This window comes from Rana temporaria, chromosome 8, assembly GCF_905171775.1.
Source record: "Rana temporaria chromosome 8, aRanTem1.1, whole genome shotgun sequence".
Lineage (NCBI taxonomy): Eukaryota > Metazoa > Chordata > Amphibia > Anura > Ranidae > Rana > Rana temporaria.
Window position 1 is genome coordinate 89300212 of NC_053496.1, and position 13947 is coordinate 89314158.

The 13947-nt window shown below is 41.3% G+C and overlaps 1 protein-coding gene across 2 annotated transcripts in view; it reads right to left on the minus strand.

Annotated features, from left to right (window-relative positions):
• The window catches only part of SUPV3L1 (Suv3 like RNA helicase), a 28908-nt gene that overhangs the window by 8621 nt on the left and 6340 nt on the right, over positions 1–13947 (minus strand). For both annotated transcript variants that reach the window (XM_040362187.1, XM_040362188.1), the window contains 8 exons: positions 12797–12904; positions 10090–10204; positions 9768–9936; positions 8632–8743; positions 7971–8048; positions 7788–7879; positions 5115–5295; positions 2960–3053 (listed from right to left, as the gene is read on the minus strand). In XM_040362187.1, the coding sequence (XP_040218121.1) occupies positions 2960–3053; positions 5115–5295; positions 7788–7879; positions 7971–8048; positions 8632–8743; positions 9768–9936; positions 10090–10204; positions 12797–12904 (949 nt within the window). The remainder of the gene's footprint in view (positions 1–2959; positions 3054–5114; positions 5296–7787; positions 7880–7970; positions 8049–8631; positions 8744–9767; positions 9937–10089; positions 10205–12796; positions 12905–13947) is intronic.

A 13947-nucleotide genomic window follows, 5' to 3' on the forward strand; every position in this document is an offset into this window, starting at 1 on the left:
GACACACTTAACCCCTCATCGCCCCCTGGTGTTTAACCCCTCCCCTACCATATATAAATGCCAATTGGCTCAAAATAGTTTCATAATTATAAGTGTCCGCAAAAATGAATAAAAAAAATACGATTCCCCCCCCCCCCCAAAATCAACACTTTTTTGTTTAAAAAAAAAACACAGAGGTGATCAAATACCAAAGGAAAGCTCTATTTGTGGGGGAAAAAACGCAGTGCCGAATCGCAAAAAAATGCTCTAGTCAGGGAGGGGGTAAATTCTTCCGGGGCTGAAGCGGTTAAATCACTTAATACTGAAGAGCAGCCATTAAAAATGTTGAATAATGTAAAGTAATACATGCAAGCCATTTGTGCCCCCCTCCCCAGAATCCTGACCGAAAGACTCCCAAAGCTACCCTGTCCTGTGCCCATTTGTGCCCTGTCCTGTTGCTTGAACCCCCGCCCCTTAGCATCACTGGAGGAAGAAGTGCTTCCTTGTTCAAATCTTAATAGATGCGCAGTATGCCCTCTTCCCTCGCCGCGTCACTGTTATTAAGACTAGGGCTGCAACTAACGATTATTTTCATAATCGATTAGTTGGCCGATTATTGTTTCGATTAATCGGATAATAGCCTTAAAAAAAAAAAAAAAAAAAAAAATTGGGCCAATTTGTTGTTGGGCAGATTACAAAACACAAATTGCCGCAAAAACACGTTGCATGCTTTTATACAGCTTCTCCATGGAAGTTCATTGAACCAAAAAAAACTAAATAGCACCGCTTTGCGTTAAAAAGTCCTTGCCCTTTCCAAATACGCAGCAGCTGAAAAATCATGGATGTGAACGTGTCCCATAGGAAAACATGTCAATGAACTGTAGTGTGTTTCTGCAAAAAGCACCAAAAAAAAAAAAAAAAGTGTGACCCTGGCCTGAGATGTTTAGTAACATAATGGGGTTAAAAAAAAAAAAAAATAAGTACAAAAAGAAAATAATCGCTACTGTAAGGGGTTCATTTTTTTACTGTAGGACAGTGAAAGTAATATTTACAGTAGCCATTTGCTTTTTTGTACTATAAAGGGCTAATTTTAGTTTATTTAACCCCATTATGTTACTGGCCGATTAATCAATTATGAAAATTGTAATCGATTAATTTCATAATCGATCGATTAGTTGTTTTCGGCCCTAATTAAGACAACAGTGTGGAATTTAAAGCAGATTGTGTTCAGGGTTGAAGTCGTCCCTGTTGGGAGAAAACAGCGAATATTGCTAGTGATAATCATGTGTAAAATCCAGCAGGCTGGCTGTATTCAAGTTGATCGATTGAGCCCAGCCAACGACAATACCTCTGTATGCACAACATTTTCTGACCTCAAGCAAGGTACTACACACTTGTATCTGTCCCATGTTTCAGGCCCAAGAATAACATCTTGTATTATAGTTGGATATACCATTAACTTTTTTACAGCATCATTAACCACTTAAGCCCCGGACCATTTGTGTGGTTAAAGACTGGGCCACTTTTTGTGATTCAGCACTGCGTCTCTTTAACTGACAATTGCGCAACCGTGCGACGTGGCTCCCAAACAAAATTTACGTCCCTTTTTTCCCACAAATAGAGCTTTCTTTTGGTGGTATTTGATCACCTCTGCTGTTTTTATTTTTTGCTCTATAAACAAAACTAGAGCGCCAATTTTGGGAAAAAATTGATATTTTTACTAGTAATGGCGGTGATCAGTGATTATCGTGACTGCGACATTATGGCGAACACATCGGACACTTTTGGCACATTTTAGAGACCACTGTAATTTTTACAGCGATCAGTGCTATAAAAATGCACCGATTACGGTGAAAAGGACACTGGCAGTGAAGGGGTTAACCACTAGGTGGCACTGTAGGGGTTAAGTGTACCCTAGTGAGTGCTTATTGTAGGGGGGATGGGCGGTGTGACAAGACAGTGATCACCGCTTCCGATTAAAGGAAGCTGTGATCACTGTCATTGTCACTAGGCACAGTGGGGAGTTTGTGGGGAGATGCTTGTTTACATCAGCATCTCCCCGTTCTTTCTCACCGTGAGACGATCGCGGGTATCCCCGCGGCGATGGAGTCCGCGGGGCCAGCGCTCGGGCTCACAGAGCTTGCGCTTTCTTAAAGGGGACATACAGGTACGTCCTTTTGCCCAGGAGTGCCATGCTGTTGACGTATAAGTGCGTGCGGTGGTCGGCAAGCAGTTAAAGTGTTACTAAACCCACAACAGTAAAATCTATCTGTATATGTAAAACATGCTTGTTATACTCACTGTGGAACCTAAGGGGTAATCCTCTGCATTGTGTAAAAAGGCTGTTTAATTCTGTGTCTCTAAACCTCCCTTTCTTTTACTGTCCCCAATCCATCTCCTGATAGTACAGAGCCTTGTGGGCAGTCTGCACATGCTCAGTTGGTTGTGTATTGCTAGAGAGGTATTTTTTTTTCTTGGAAAGGTGCACGTGATCAGCACAGGGCCAATTAGCACTGTCCAGACAGAGGATCAGGGGTCCTGCAATCTCATGGGACAATCAGGGAAGAATGAAAACTCCTCATACAAGCTTCAACCGGTGTTCGACCGGACACTGATAGAAGTCACAAGACTGCTATATACTGCTGATGAGTTCTGTGGGAGACCAGATATAGTGAATGCAGGGTCCTGGGTTTAGCAACACTTTAACCTGTACTGTTTAAATAAATAGCTAAAATCTTTAGAGGCCCAAACATTTGACACTGGTGGAGGAGGTTATACCCTGGACATAGAAGCTTACGTTACAATTCTGACCATAGGTGTACAAGAAGACATCCCTCACAACACATGGGAAAATGCATTTCATCCACAAATCTGTCCAGAAATAAACAGTTCCCAGATATCCCAAACCATTTCTCCAACAAGGAACTAGATGCAACTAGGTTTATGAACACAGTATGGAGCAGTACGAACTTATACTTACAAATTCAGCCCCATTCCAATGGCATCCGTGGCAACCAAAATTTTACAGGGGTCATTTGGGTCATTAAATTTATTTGCTTGTGCAAGTTTTGTCCCTAAAAAAATAAACCAAAACGAAAAAACAAAAGAAAAACAAAACACATATTAGGTGTATTTACTTTACAATGTAAAGCAGACTGATTAAAGCGGTAGTTCACCCTCCTTCACCCCATTATTCCATTACTTTCGGCATCGTAGCGCGAGCTACGGTATGCCGGTCTTAAATTTGTAATCCCCGTACTCACTGTGCTATTGTTGATTGAAGAATCCGACTCCCGCGGGGAATGGGCGTGCCTATGGAGAGGGAGGATGATTGACGGCCGGCTCTGGCACGTCACGCTCCCCGAAGACAGCCGGAGTAGGTCTCGGCTATTCACAGCGCCTGCGCACAGGCTATGCGCAGGCGCCGTGAATAGCCAAGCCTATTTCGGCTATTTCCGGAGAAGCGTGACGTGCCAGGGCCGGCCGTCAATCACCTTCTCTCACCATAGGAACGCCCATTCCCCGGATTCTTCAATCAACGATAGCACAGTGAGTACGGGGATTAAAAATTTAGGACCGGCATACCGTAGCTCGCGCTACGATGCCGAAAGTAATGGAATAATAAAAAAAAACATTTTTTTTTTTTTTAACAGGGTGAACCCCCGCTTTAAACCCTGATATTATATGTACAGCTCTTGACAGATGCAAAGTCCTGAGAGAGATCTGCTACAAAACTCTGGCGAAAAGATGGAAAAGGGTGGGAGAAGGATACAAGGAAAGAAGAGCAGGGCAAGGTGGGAGAAGAAGGAATCTGCAGGTTAGACAATGTTCCAGTACGGTCCAGAATGCCCAGACTGGTCAGGGGTAGAGTGGGCAGAGCATAAGACTATCATGGGCTTGCTTGTTTATTTTTTTATAAATGTTTTTTTAGATACCAACTGCATTACATGCAAGGCCTCATTCACACCTGCACAGTTCAAAAAAAAAAAAAAAAAAATACAAACATGCATCGCGCTTACTGTGCCATTAATGCTTAGTGGCACCCCAAACGTAGTTAGCATATGTGGGTTTTGTCACAAGGCTCACGGCCTGAAAAAGGTGTGGGAATTTCTTTGGCATGTTTGTTGCACATAGGGCAAGTAAATGAGCTGCCCTCTGTTGTCACGCAAAAGATGTGTTGCTGTGAATGAGGCCTGATGCCCCGTACACACGATCGGATTTTCCATCAGAAAAAAACCTTGGATGGTTTTTCTGATGGAAATTCGCTCAAGCTTGGCTTGCATACACAAGTTCAATGCTTCAGAGCATGTGTCAAATTGTTTTCGAGCATGTGTTGGAATTTTGCACATCGGAAAATCCGATCGTGTGTACGGGGCATTAGTGTATACAGATATTGGCCTCTATAAAAAAGGAGTATAGATGTTTTCCAAATAACAATTTTTTGCAATGAAATGTGAATTTTCTACAATGGGCCACCCTATTTTAAAATAAACATGCAGGCGACACCCAGTCCTTCAATAAGGGGACCTACCCATAACAATGCAGTGAAGACTACAAATCAATATTGCATCATAATAGATGAGATATCATTTTTTTCCCCCTAGAGATACAGCTTTTTTTTAGAGAGTCAAGTCTAAACTAAACCTAATCATTGGTGGGCAGGGATCTCTCTACAAAGGATGGGCAGGAACGATAAATTAGGGGACTCTCCCAACATACAGAAGCAGGACATGCTTAACCTTTTTTTTTTTTTTTTTAGGTTATTTATAGCAATTTTTTGAGAGAGATCGGTGTGTGTAACACTCATCTGCTAAAAATGTATTCTGTTCCACTTTTGTAATTTAGACACCTTTGACAGAAACTTTACAAAGTCCTGATCTAATTTTCTACAACTGAAGTCGGAAAAATATAGCTTGGCCAGCACTGTGAATGCATACAGGATAAGCAGCAGCTCACTGTTGAGGTCATATTCGATTTGCGCTTCAGTCGGCACATTAGATGCACAGCACTATGCAAAACAAAGCCTCAAAAGCTTGCAGTCATATCCTACTGTGCATAATGTTATATGAGAGATTACAGTCAAGTATGATTTTAAACTGGTCTACAAGAAGACAACACATTAAAATTATATTCACCTGGGGGTAAACTTCCATATATCACAGCACATTCTAATCCCCGAGCCTCAATCTGGCGGTTTACAGAGTAGATGTCATTTTTATTAAAGCAGACTATACAGTCTCCAGGCCGGAGGTTATCCAAGGATCCAAGAGAATGATCCAGAATCTTAATCGGGGTCAGTCTATCATAACTCCGCACCTAAGATAAAAACACTTCTATATTAACCACGCTTTTAACATGCAAAATAAAACTACATTTATAAATAAACCAATAAAAAAAAAAACACACACACACACACACACACACACAACACTTTTGCTAGTTACAGATTGTATTCTTCTTTACATTACAATTAAAGGTTTCATGCTGCCACACAGTAAAATATATATATATACACACACACACACACACACACACACACACACACATATACACACACACACACACACACACACACACACACACACACACTCAACAGTCGAACTTAACCACTTCCCGACGGCCGTACAACTTTATACGGCCGCAGGGTGGTTCTAAATCTCTGAGCCGCCGTGTTTTTACAGCATCCGTTCCTTCTGGCCACTGGGGGGCGCGCGCGCCCGCCGCATCGCTGGAATGCCGATGCGCGTGCCTGGCGGCCGCGATGTCCGCCAGGCTCCCGCGATCGGCGGTTACAGAGACAAGGACGTGGATCTGTGTGTGTAAACACACAGATCCACATCCTGTCAGGGAGAGGGGAGACCGATCTGTGTCTCTTGTACATAGGGACACAGATCGGTCACCTCCCCCAGTCACCCCCCTTCCCCCACAGTTAGTAACACTCACTAAGGTACACATTTAACCCCTCTCTCACCCCCTAGTGTTAACCCCTTCAATGCCAGTCACATTTATACAGCAATTAGTGCATATTTATAGCACTGATCGCAGTATAAATGTGAATGGTGCCAAAAATGTGTCAAAAGTGTCCGATGTGTCCGCCATAATGTCGCAGTACCGATAAAAATCGCAGATCGCCGCCATTACTAGTAAAAAAAAAAAAATAATTCTGTCCCCTATTTTGTAGGCGCTAAAACTTTTGCGCAAACCAGTCGCTTATTGCGATTTTTTTTTATACCAAAAATATGTAGAATATGTATCGGCCTAGACAGAGAAAAAAAAAAAAAAAAAAAAAAAAAAAAAATTTAGCTATTTATTACAGCAACAAGTAAAAAATATTTTTTTTTTCAAAATTGTCGCTCTATTTTTGTTTATAGCGCAAAAAATAAAAACCGCAGAGGTGATCAAATACCACCAAAAGAAAGCTCTATTTGTGGGGAAAAAAGGACGCCAATTTTGTTTGGGAGCCACGTCGCACGACCGCGCAATTGTCAGTTAAATCGACGCAGTGCGAATCGCAAAAAAAGTCCTCTGGTCAGGAAGGGGGTATATGTGCCCAGTAAGCAAGTGGTTAAGGTACGCCTGTTCCAAGCCCATGGACACTGAAGAATTTGCACATTCCTTTATCCACCTCAGCTCTGGAAGGTTTACCCCCTTCATGTCCAGGTCATTTCTTACCATTTAGCCCTGCGTTACTTTAACTGGCAAATGCATGGTTATGCAAATGCTGCACTTAAACAAAATTTTTATAGAATCTACAAACTATGGTATAATTATATATATATACATACATACATACACACACACACACACACACACACACACACACACACACACAAATTATTACACAATTACAACAAAAAGACAGATTATTTAATCCTACCATCACAAAAAATGAGCGTCACTGTGCGGTCACAATATATCACATGTTGATTTAGAAAATGTAACCCAATAATTGCAACTGGACCGATTTATGCCACGCCACGCATAGCAAGATATCTGTGTACACCAGATCGATTGATTGTACAATCCAGCTGTAACCTATGTGTCCAGTTTCAAGACCTGTTATTCTAAACTGTGCTTAACCACTTTGCATCCGAGCCAATTCTGGCACTTCGCTCCTACATGCAAAATCATAATTTTTTTGCTAGAAAACATTATGAATTCCAGTCGCAGCGGTGAGTCGGTAGAAGCACTGGAGGGTGGCGAGACAGCTTCTTGTCCATACAGAGGTACAGACTTTCAGTGAGAGCAGGGCAGGTGTCATTGGACTGGGAAAAGTACCTCTGCATGCTGTTGGGGTGGGGATTCAGTTTGGCACCATGTTACACCTTAAATAATTTTTATTCAAATTAGGGGAATATTAATCATCTTCTTTGGGCGTGTGAATGCGTACATTGGTTGAGAAAGTTTTCTAGCTGGAGAGTCTAAGTGCTCTGGATTTTTACCATCTTGCCAGAGTGAGCACTTCACACATGTGGCGGAACACTCAATTGAAAGGAGAAAGTTTATGTCACTATAAAGCACAGCGATTGGAGGACTATGATGGATTCACTGTTCATTTTATGTTTAAAGGTTTATATAGGAGGTTTTGGTTTCCACTAATATTATTAATTTTCACTTTGTGAGTAGCACCGAACCTTTTAAAGGTTTAGTTAACACGCAACATGGTCCAAAAAGGTGGAGTTAGCTTTTGATTCTAAAGTTTATTCCAGAGAAGTAAATCAAGTCATATTCTTATAAAATTAAAGAAAAGTTAAAAAGGACCACATTCTGCAATTTTCCTGCATATAGGACAATCGGAACACCATTACCTCCACCTCTTCCCCAGTAGTGTACATTAGTTCAGTCACTAGATTTATAGCAGCAGCCTCCCCACAAATATGAATTTCCTGTGCACAAAGTCCTGGAACATACAAAAAGACAGAAAGCCATGACTATTTTCAGTGACAGTTAAGATTCTCTACATAATCTAAAAATAAAATCTCCAGCTTTACCTAAGAGTGCTCTGGTCCAGGCCCAGCCCCTGCCAGGATCCCTGATCATCTGAATTTCATCTATTACAGCCACCTCATCTAAAATTGTAGAAAAAAAAAATTATATATATATTAAAATGATAAAAGTATAATATATTGTGATTCAGTGAAGTCTACTGAGCTAACAAGTTTCCCATATAATGCCTAGTAGCAGATCTTTATGCGATGGACCAGTTTGGCGTAGGCCTGACCAACGGCTAAAAAAACAACAAAAAAAAACACACCTCACTTTTTCTCTTTTGGGGGTGGTGGTGCACTTCCAGGTATAGGGAAGCATGTGACAACATGGGCTCCTGATGTCCAACTGTTCAGGCGCTCCGCTCACCCACACGACAAAAAAATGTGTACATCCAGGATTACACAGAGGCACCTGACTGATCACATGCAGAAACATGAATGTGTACACGTGTGCTTGTTGACACGTGGCTGTGTAACTTCAGACCAGAAAACCCCCAGTCATAAAAAGGAATTTTGTTCTCATTTTTATTACCATGAATATTTGGCTGGCTACAGATATCTCACAACCTGCTTGATAGTCTCCCAACTGCTACAAATGATGGTAGGATTAACTGCATTGATTGCAAATGTTTAGCCCATGTATGGCCACTCGCAGATTACTTACAAGGGGTATTCACACTGCACATCTCTATGGTACATGATGCATGGCTGCCTGGCCTTCCTTCTGGATCTACATGTATCAGCTCTTCTCCTGTGATTAAGTCACAAGCAACCCCCTGGGTAGATATAAAAAAAAAAGAAAAAATCATAATCCTGTACAAAGATTTTAGTCAAATATCATTAGCCTCATGCACTTGTCAAAATCCCCTTGATGTCTCCTCTAAAGAAACATCTGTGAAATTAAAGTGGTTCTAAAGGCTGAAGTTTTTTTTTTATGCATTCTATATATGAAGGTAACCCCCCCCCCCCTTATACTTACCCAAGCCCCATCGCAAACCAGTGATATGCACAAGAGCAGCTCTTGCTGCTCTGTTCCTCTTCACAGAGCAGATCCACAGCAGCGGAAGCTATTGTCAAACACTGACTAGGGAGCAGGGGAAGGGCCGTGCCACGCTGTCTGTGTCCAAGGGCTCAGGAGCAAGCCCGCACAAGTGCCCCCATAGGAAGCAGCTTCCTATGGGGGTACTGGATGGAGAGCAGGGGCCAGGAGTGCCAGTGGGGACCTGAGAAGAGGATTGGGGCTGCTCTGTGCAAAATCATTGTACAGAGCAGGCAAGTATGACCCTTTTTTTTGTGAAAAAAAGATTTTTAAACTTTAGAAACACTAAATATTTCTTGCACACACACACACACTTTTAGGCTTCTTTCACACGGCAAGCCCACCTCGGATCCGTCTGTCCATTTTTTAGGTGGATGCGAGCGGGCCATTCATTGACTCCTATGGGGAGACAGATGTCAGCGGACATGTGTCTGCTGACACCCGTCTGCCATCAGATCTTCAAAAATCAGACGTATGGCAATACATTCGCCATCCGCCTTGGCGGATCAGATGAGATCTGATAAAAACGGACATGCTGTCCGTTTTCGCCCGATATCTCCATAGGAACCAACGGTGCTCCGACAGGCCCCTCCCCGCTCAGCAATTTTCCTGAGCAAATTGAAAAAACAAGAAATGTTCTGTCTACAGAATCAACTGTACAGTCTCAACCCAATGCAGACAAATTGCAACTTTACCAGATCAGGAAATATATCTATGAATTACAGAGGTTATAATTTGACTGGAATATGCAATAGTCTTACAGCATCATTGCTCTTCTTGTAGATCTCATGTGCAAGCAGCTTTAGAGGGCCACAGTATATTCCAGACTTGGCACCAAGATATTTTTGGATGGCATGGTAGGTTTTCCCACTGTTTGTGGGACCAGAATGGAAAATGATCTTCCGCTGAATGGCTCTTGCGTCAGGATACCTACAGGTGGTAAAAACCAAAATGTTAACAGCAGTAAGGAAAATCGTGGTTTTGGGGCTAAAGCCTCAGTTACATGCCAGTAGTCATGTCACTTGTATTTTAGCAACTATAATGGTTTTTACTTGTCTATGTCTCCAAGCATGGGGGCCTTACCAATTTGGGGGCAATCGCAAGTCACTTATTTTTCGTAGATCTTCCATACAGTCCAGCATGGGGAAAATCTGTCTAGCATGTCTCATGAAGAAAGGGAAAAGATCATCAACATGACCTACATAAAAAAAAAAATGAAAACGCCAATTCTTAACCAGCCAAAGATTTTAATATACCAGCAATTTAGTTTCTGACACATAATATTTCTCCGACTTAAAAGGATAAATTCACCTTCATGAACATGTTCCCGCATCCCCTCGGGGACCCGCTGCCTGTGTGACAGCAGTACGGGGAGAAGTTCCCCATACCAGCTGTCACTTTTTATAAAGAGTGTGGCAGTGCAGGGCTCTTCCCCACACAGCCACGCCATATATTCAAAGAGTTCTGTGAAAGAGTGAACTACAAGTACTGGCATTCTTTGCAGCTGTCGGCTTTAGTTCTCAATAAACTACCATGGTGCTGTTGAGCGCTATGGTAGTTCATCGATTTTTCCCATCAGTGTGAAACTGCCTGGCCATACAATTTACGGGTAGACAACTTACAATAACAGCCTGCAGGACTCCTGCTTGGCAACAGCTATTAGCAGTGTAATGCTTTTAATAATAATAATAATAATAATAATAATAATAATAATAATAATAAGTAGTAACTGCACATTTTCTTTACCTGGAACTCCAGGTTGCAAAATTTATCTGAAAGGATGTTTATACTGCAGGTAAAATAAGTATTGAACACGTTACCATTTTTCTAGGTAAATATATTTCTAAAGGTGCTATTGACATGAAACATGAAAGTTCAGAAATAAAGTTGTGTAATAAAATTGAATGACACAGGGAAAAAGTATTGCACACCAACTGAAATGGAACACTTCATACAAAATCCTTTGTTGGTAATGACAGCTTCAAGACACATCCTGAATTGAGAAACTAGTCGCATGCATTGCTCAGGTGCGATTTGGCACATTCTTCCACACAGTCTTCAAATCTTGAAGGTTCCGTGGGCCTCCCTTCTGCGTACTCTGATATTTAGCTCTTTTAATAGATTTTCTATTGGATTCAAGTCAGGTGATTGGCTGGGCCTTTCTAGCAGCTTTATTTTCTCTTTGAAACCAATTGAGAGTTTCCTTGGCTTTGTGTTTGGGATCATTTTCCTGCTGAATTTTGATCAAGAATATTATTTTCCATTCATCCTCCCTTAAATGACATGAAGTTTGCCAGTACCGTATGCTGAAAAACAGCCCCACACCATGATGTCCCCACCTCCAAACTTCACTGTGTTCAATACTTTTTTCCTGCATCATTCCATTTTATTACACAACTTCAGTTCTGAACAGATTTGTTTTGGTTTCTTTGTATGTATTGCATGGGTTGTTACCGATATGTGGTGAAAATTTTATAATGGCGAACAATGAACCAATACCAGGTTTTCAGTTTAGATTTGGTAAAGACGAGAACAGTACAGTATGAGCATTTTATCACCGTTATTGCTGTCACAAGAAATGTCAACATCAGTAATAAGCAGTGACAGGTACTCTTTAGAGGGATCTGGGGGGGGGGGGGGGGGGGGGGGGGTCGATATCGGCGTTCAATAACTTTCTATTTTTATTTAATGGCGCCTTTAGGATGCCAGTAATCCGGAAGGGATGTCATGACATCACTTCTGGGTTACTAGATCCGAGACCTGAACAAAGCCGATCTGGCTATGTTTGGGTCTTCAGCCAGTCGGCGGACATGCCGGCTGGTTGCTCTGGCCTCCCGATGGGACAGGAGCCCCGGGTGGAGTGGCGGGGGGGGGGGGGGGGGGGTTATGTCCACATCTGCCGCTAATAACAGCCGAGTAGCTACTGAGCCACATCAGTTATTACAAGAAAGCTGACTGTCTGCTCTAATGAACAGTATTGAGGTGATGCATGCAGCTGCAACTCCTTAAAGCAATATCAGTAACATTGGTATGTTTGTGACTGACACTTTATTTTTATTTTTTTATATCAGTCACACCGACAATCGGTCAACCCCTACAAAATATGCTACATTATTGAATTTTAAAGATATATGTTTGATTGCACATCTCCTTGGCAGCAGAAACCCCTACCATAAGTGAACGTACAATGGTGACCCGTTTTCCTTTGAGTTACCTACAGCTGTATGACTTTATACCAAAAATTGAAATACTTCATACTTAAAATTTCCTTTAAAACAAAAGGAAGCAGCATTTATTTGTTGAATGTGATGTATGAAGGGGTGGCCTGTGGTGTGTAGATGATTAAATCCAGTCCTGTGTTGACTGTGTAGCAAAAAGCAGATCTGGATCCTGATGATCCCACAGATGTATAGTGAGTGAATATAGTGTCGGGTAACCACAAGTTGGATAAGCTTATATGGCGTATTGATGTTGTGATCTCCCTCTTAGAGATAGGTGTGTACTTCGGAGTGCAACTCTTATAAAAGATAAATGTGTCAAATTAAGGTTTCCTAAATCCCTTCTGCAGTTGCAGTGAAAGTGCAAAGAGGGGTTCTTTACAAAACAGCAATAATAGGGAATGCAAGAAAAAAGTGAAAAATCCTAATCAGCATTTATTTGTTGATGCAAATTAAGTTATGCTAGTACATTTTACCAAAAAATCTAAAGCAAACATCAAGCCTTTGTATAAATCAGCACATACCTATTGATAAAAAAATAAAATAATAATATCATCATCATCAATACATACCGACTCCACAACAAATGTCATTTAGAACGATATGTAGATCCACATGCAAGGGGTCATTTTCCATAATAAATCTTCTGAAGCCTATAAACGCTTGATGAAACAGGCGGGCTGTAAACACATGACAACATAATACTGTGAGATCAACATTTACTATCAGAGCCACCAATTAACAGTAAATAAACCAAACATGATATTTCCTGTGTGTACAGATATGCTTATCCTATATATCCCCAATGCAAAATGAGACTTGGTCATAAAAAAAAGCAACAAACAAGTTATAATTACCTGCTCTGTTGCAGTGGATTTGCACAAAGCAATAGAGCAGTGTAAACAGTTTTTGATAGGGCATGAGGAGAGCCGATAACTGGCAATTCTACAGGGGACATCTACACTGATCATCAGGACACTGATGATCAATGCAACCCCAACAGTGCACACACGTGCTGCCAATTGGTGCTCATCAGTGATGCCCGTCACTGCCGCCCATCAGTGCAGCCGCATCAGTGCCCATCAGGGAAGGAGCAAAAATGTGTTTACAGATTTTTATAACAGACACTAAGAAAAAAACACATTTCGGTCTTTAACAAAAATAAAAAATAAATAAAAAAAACAGCAGCAAAAGAAAGCAGATTTTTTTTATTTTTAATGATAAAAATTGTGTTTGTGAAAGTGCCCAGTAGGCAAGTGGTTAAAGCAAGGTTTAGTGGCGTGACTCCCACAGGAGTCTATGCCCAGAAGTGGGTGCAAATACCTGTCAGACAGGTATCTGCACTCCCCTCCCCCCCTGAAAGGTGCCAAATGTGACACCAGTGGGGGTTCCGAAAATCAGAAGATCCGTTTTTGGGTGGAACTCTGCTTTAAGTTCACCATTCAAAAATTAGCTAACAAGAACTGCATATATATCCTAACTGCTGTGGAAGGGGTATTATAGTCCTGGTAAAACATTTTCAGCACAAAGAGTTCCTTTCTTTGGATTTCTTGGACTAGTACACAAATTGTTTAACATAGTTAGTAAGTATGGACTATAGAGAGGAAAGCGTTTTGTAGCACTATAATTATGTTTATAGTTGAGTAGTAAAAGCATATACATATATGATCCATAGCACTTTCTTTGTTATTCATATAGTTTATATATTGTGTAAGTATATATT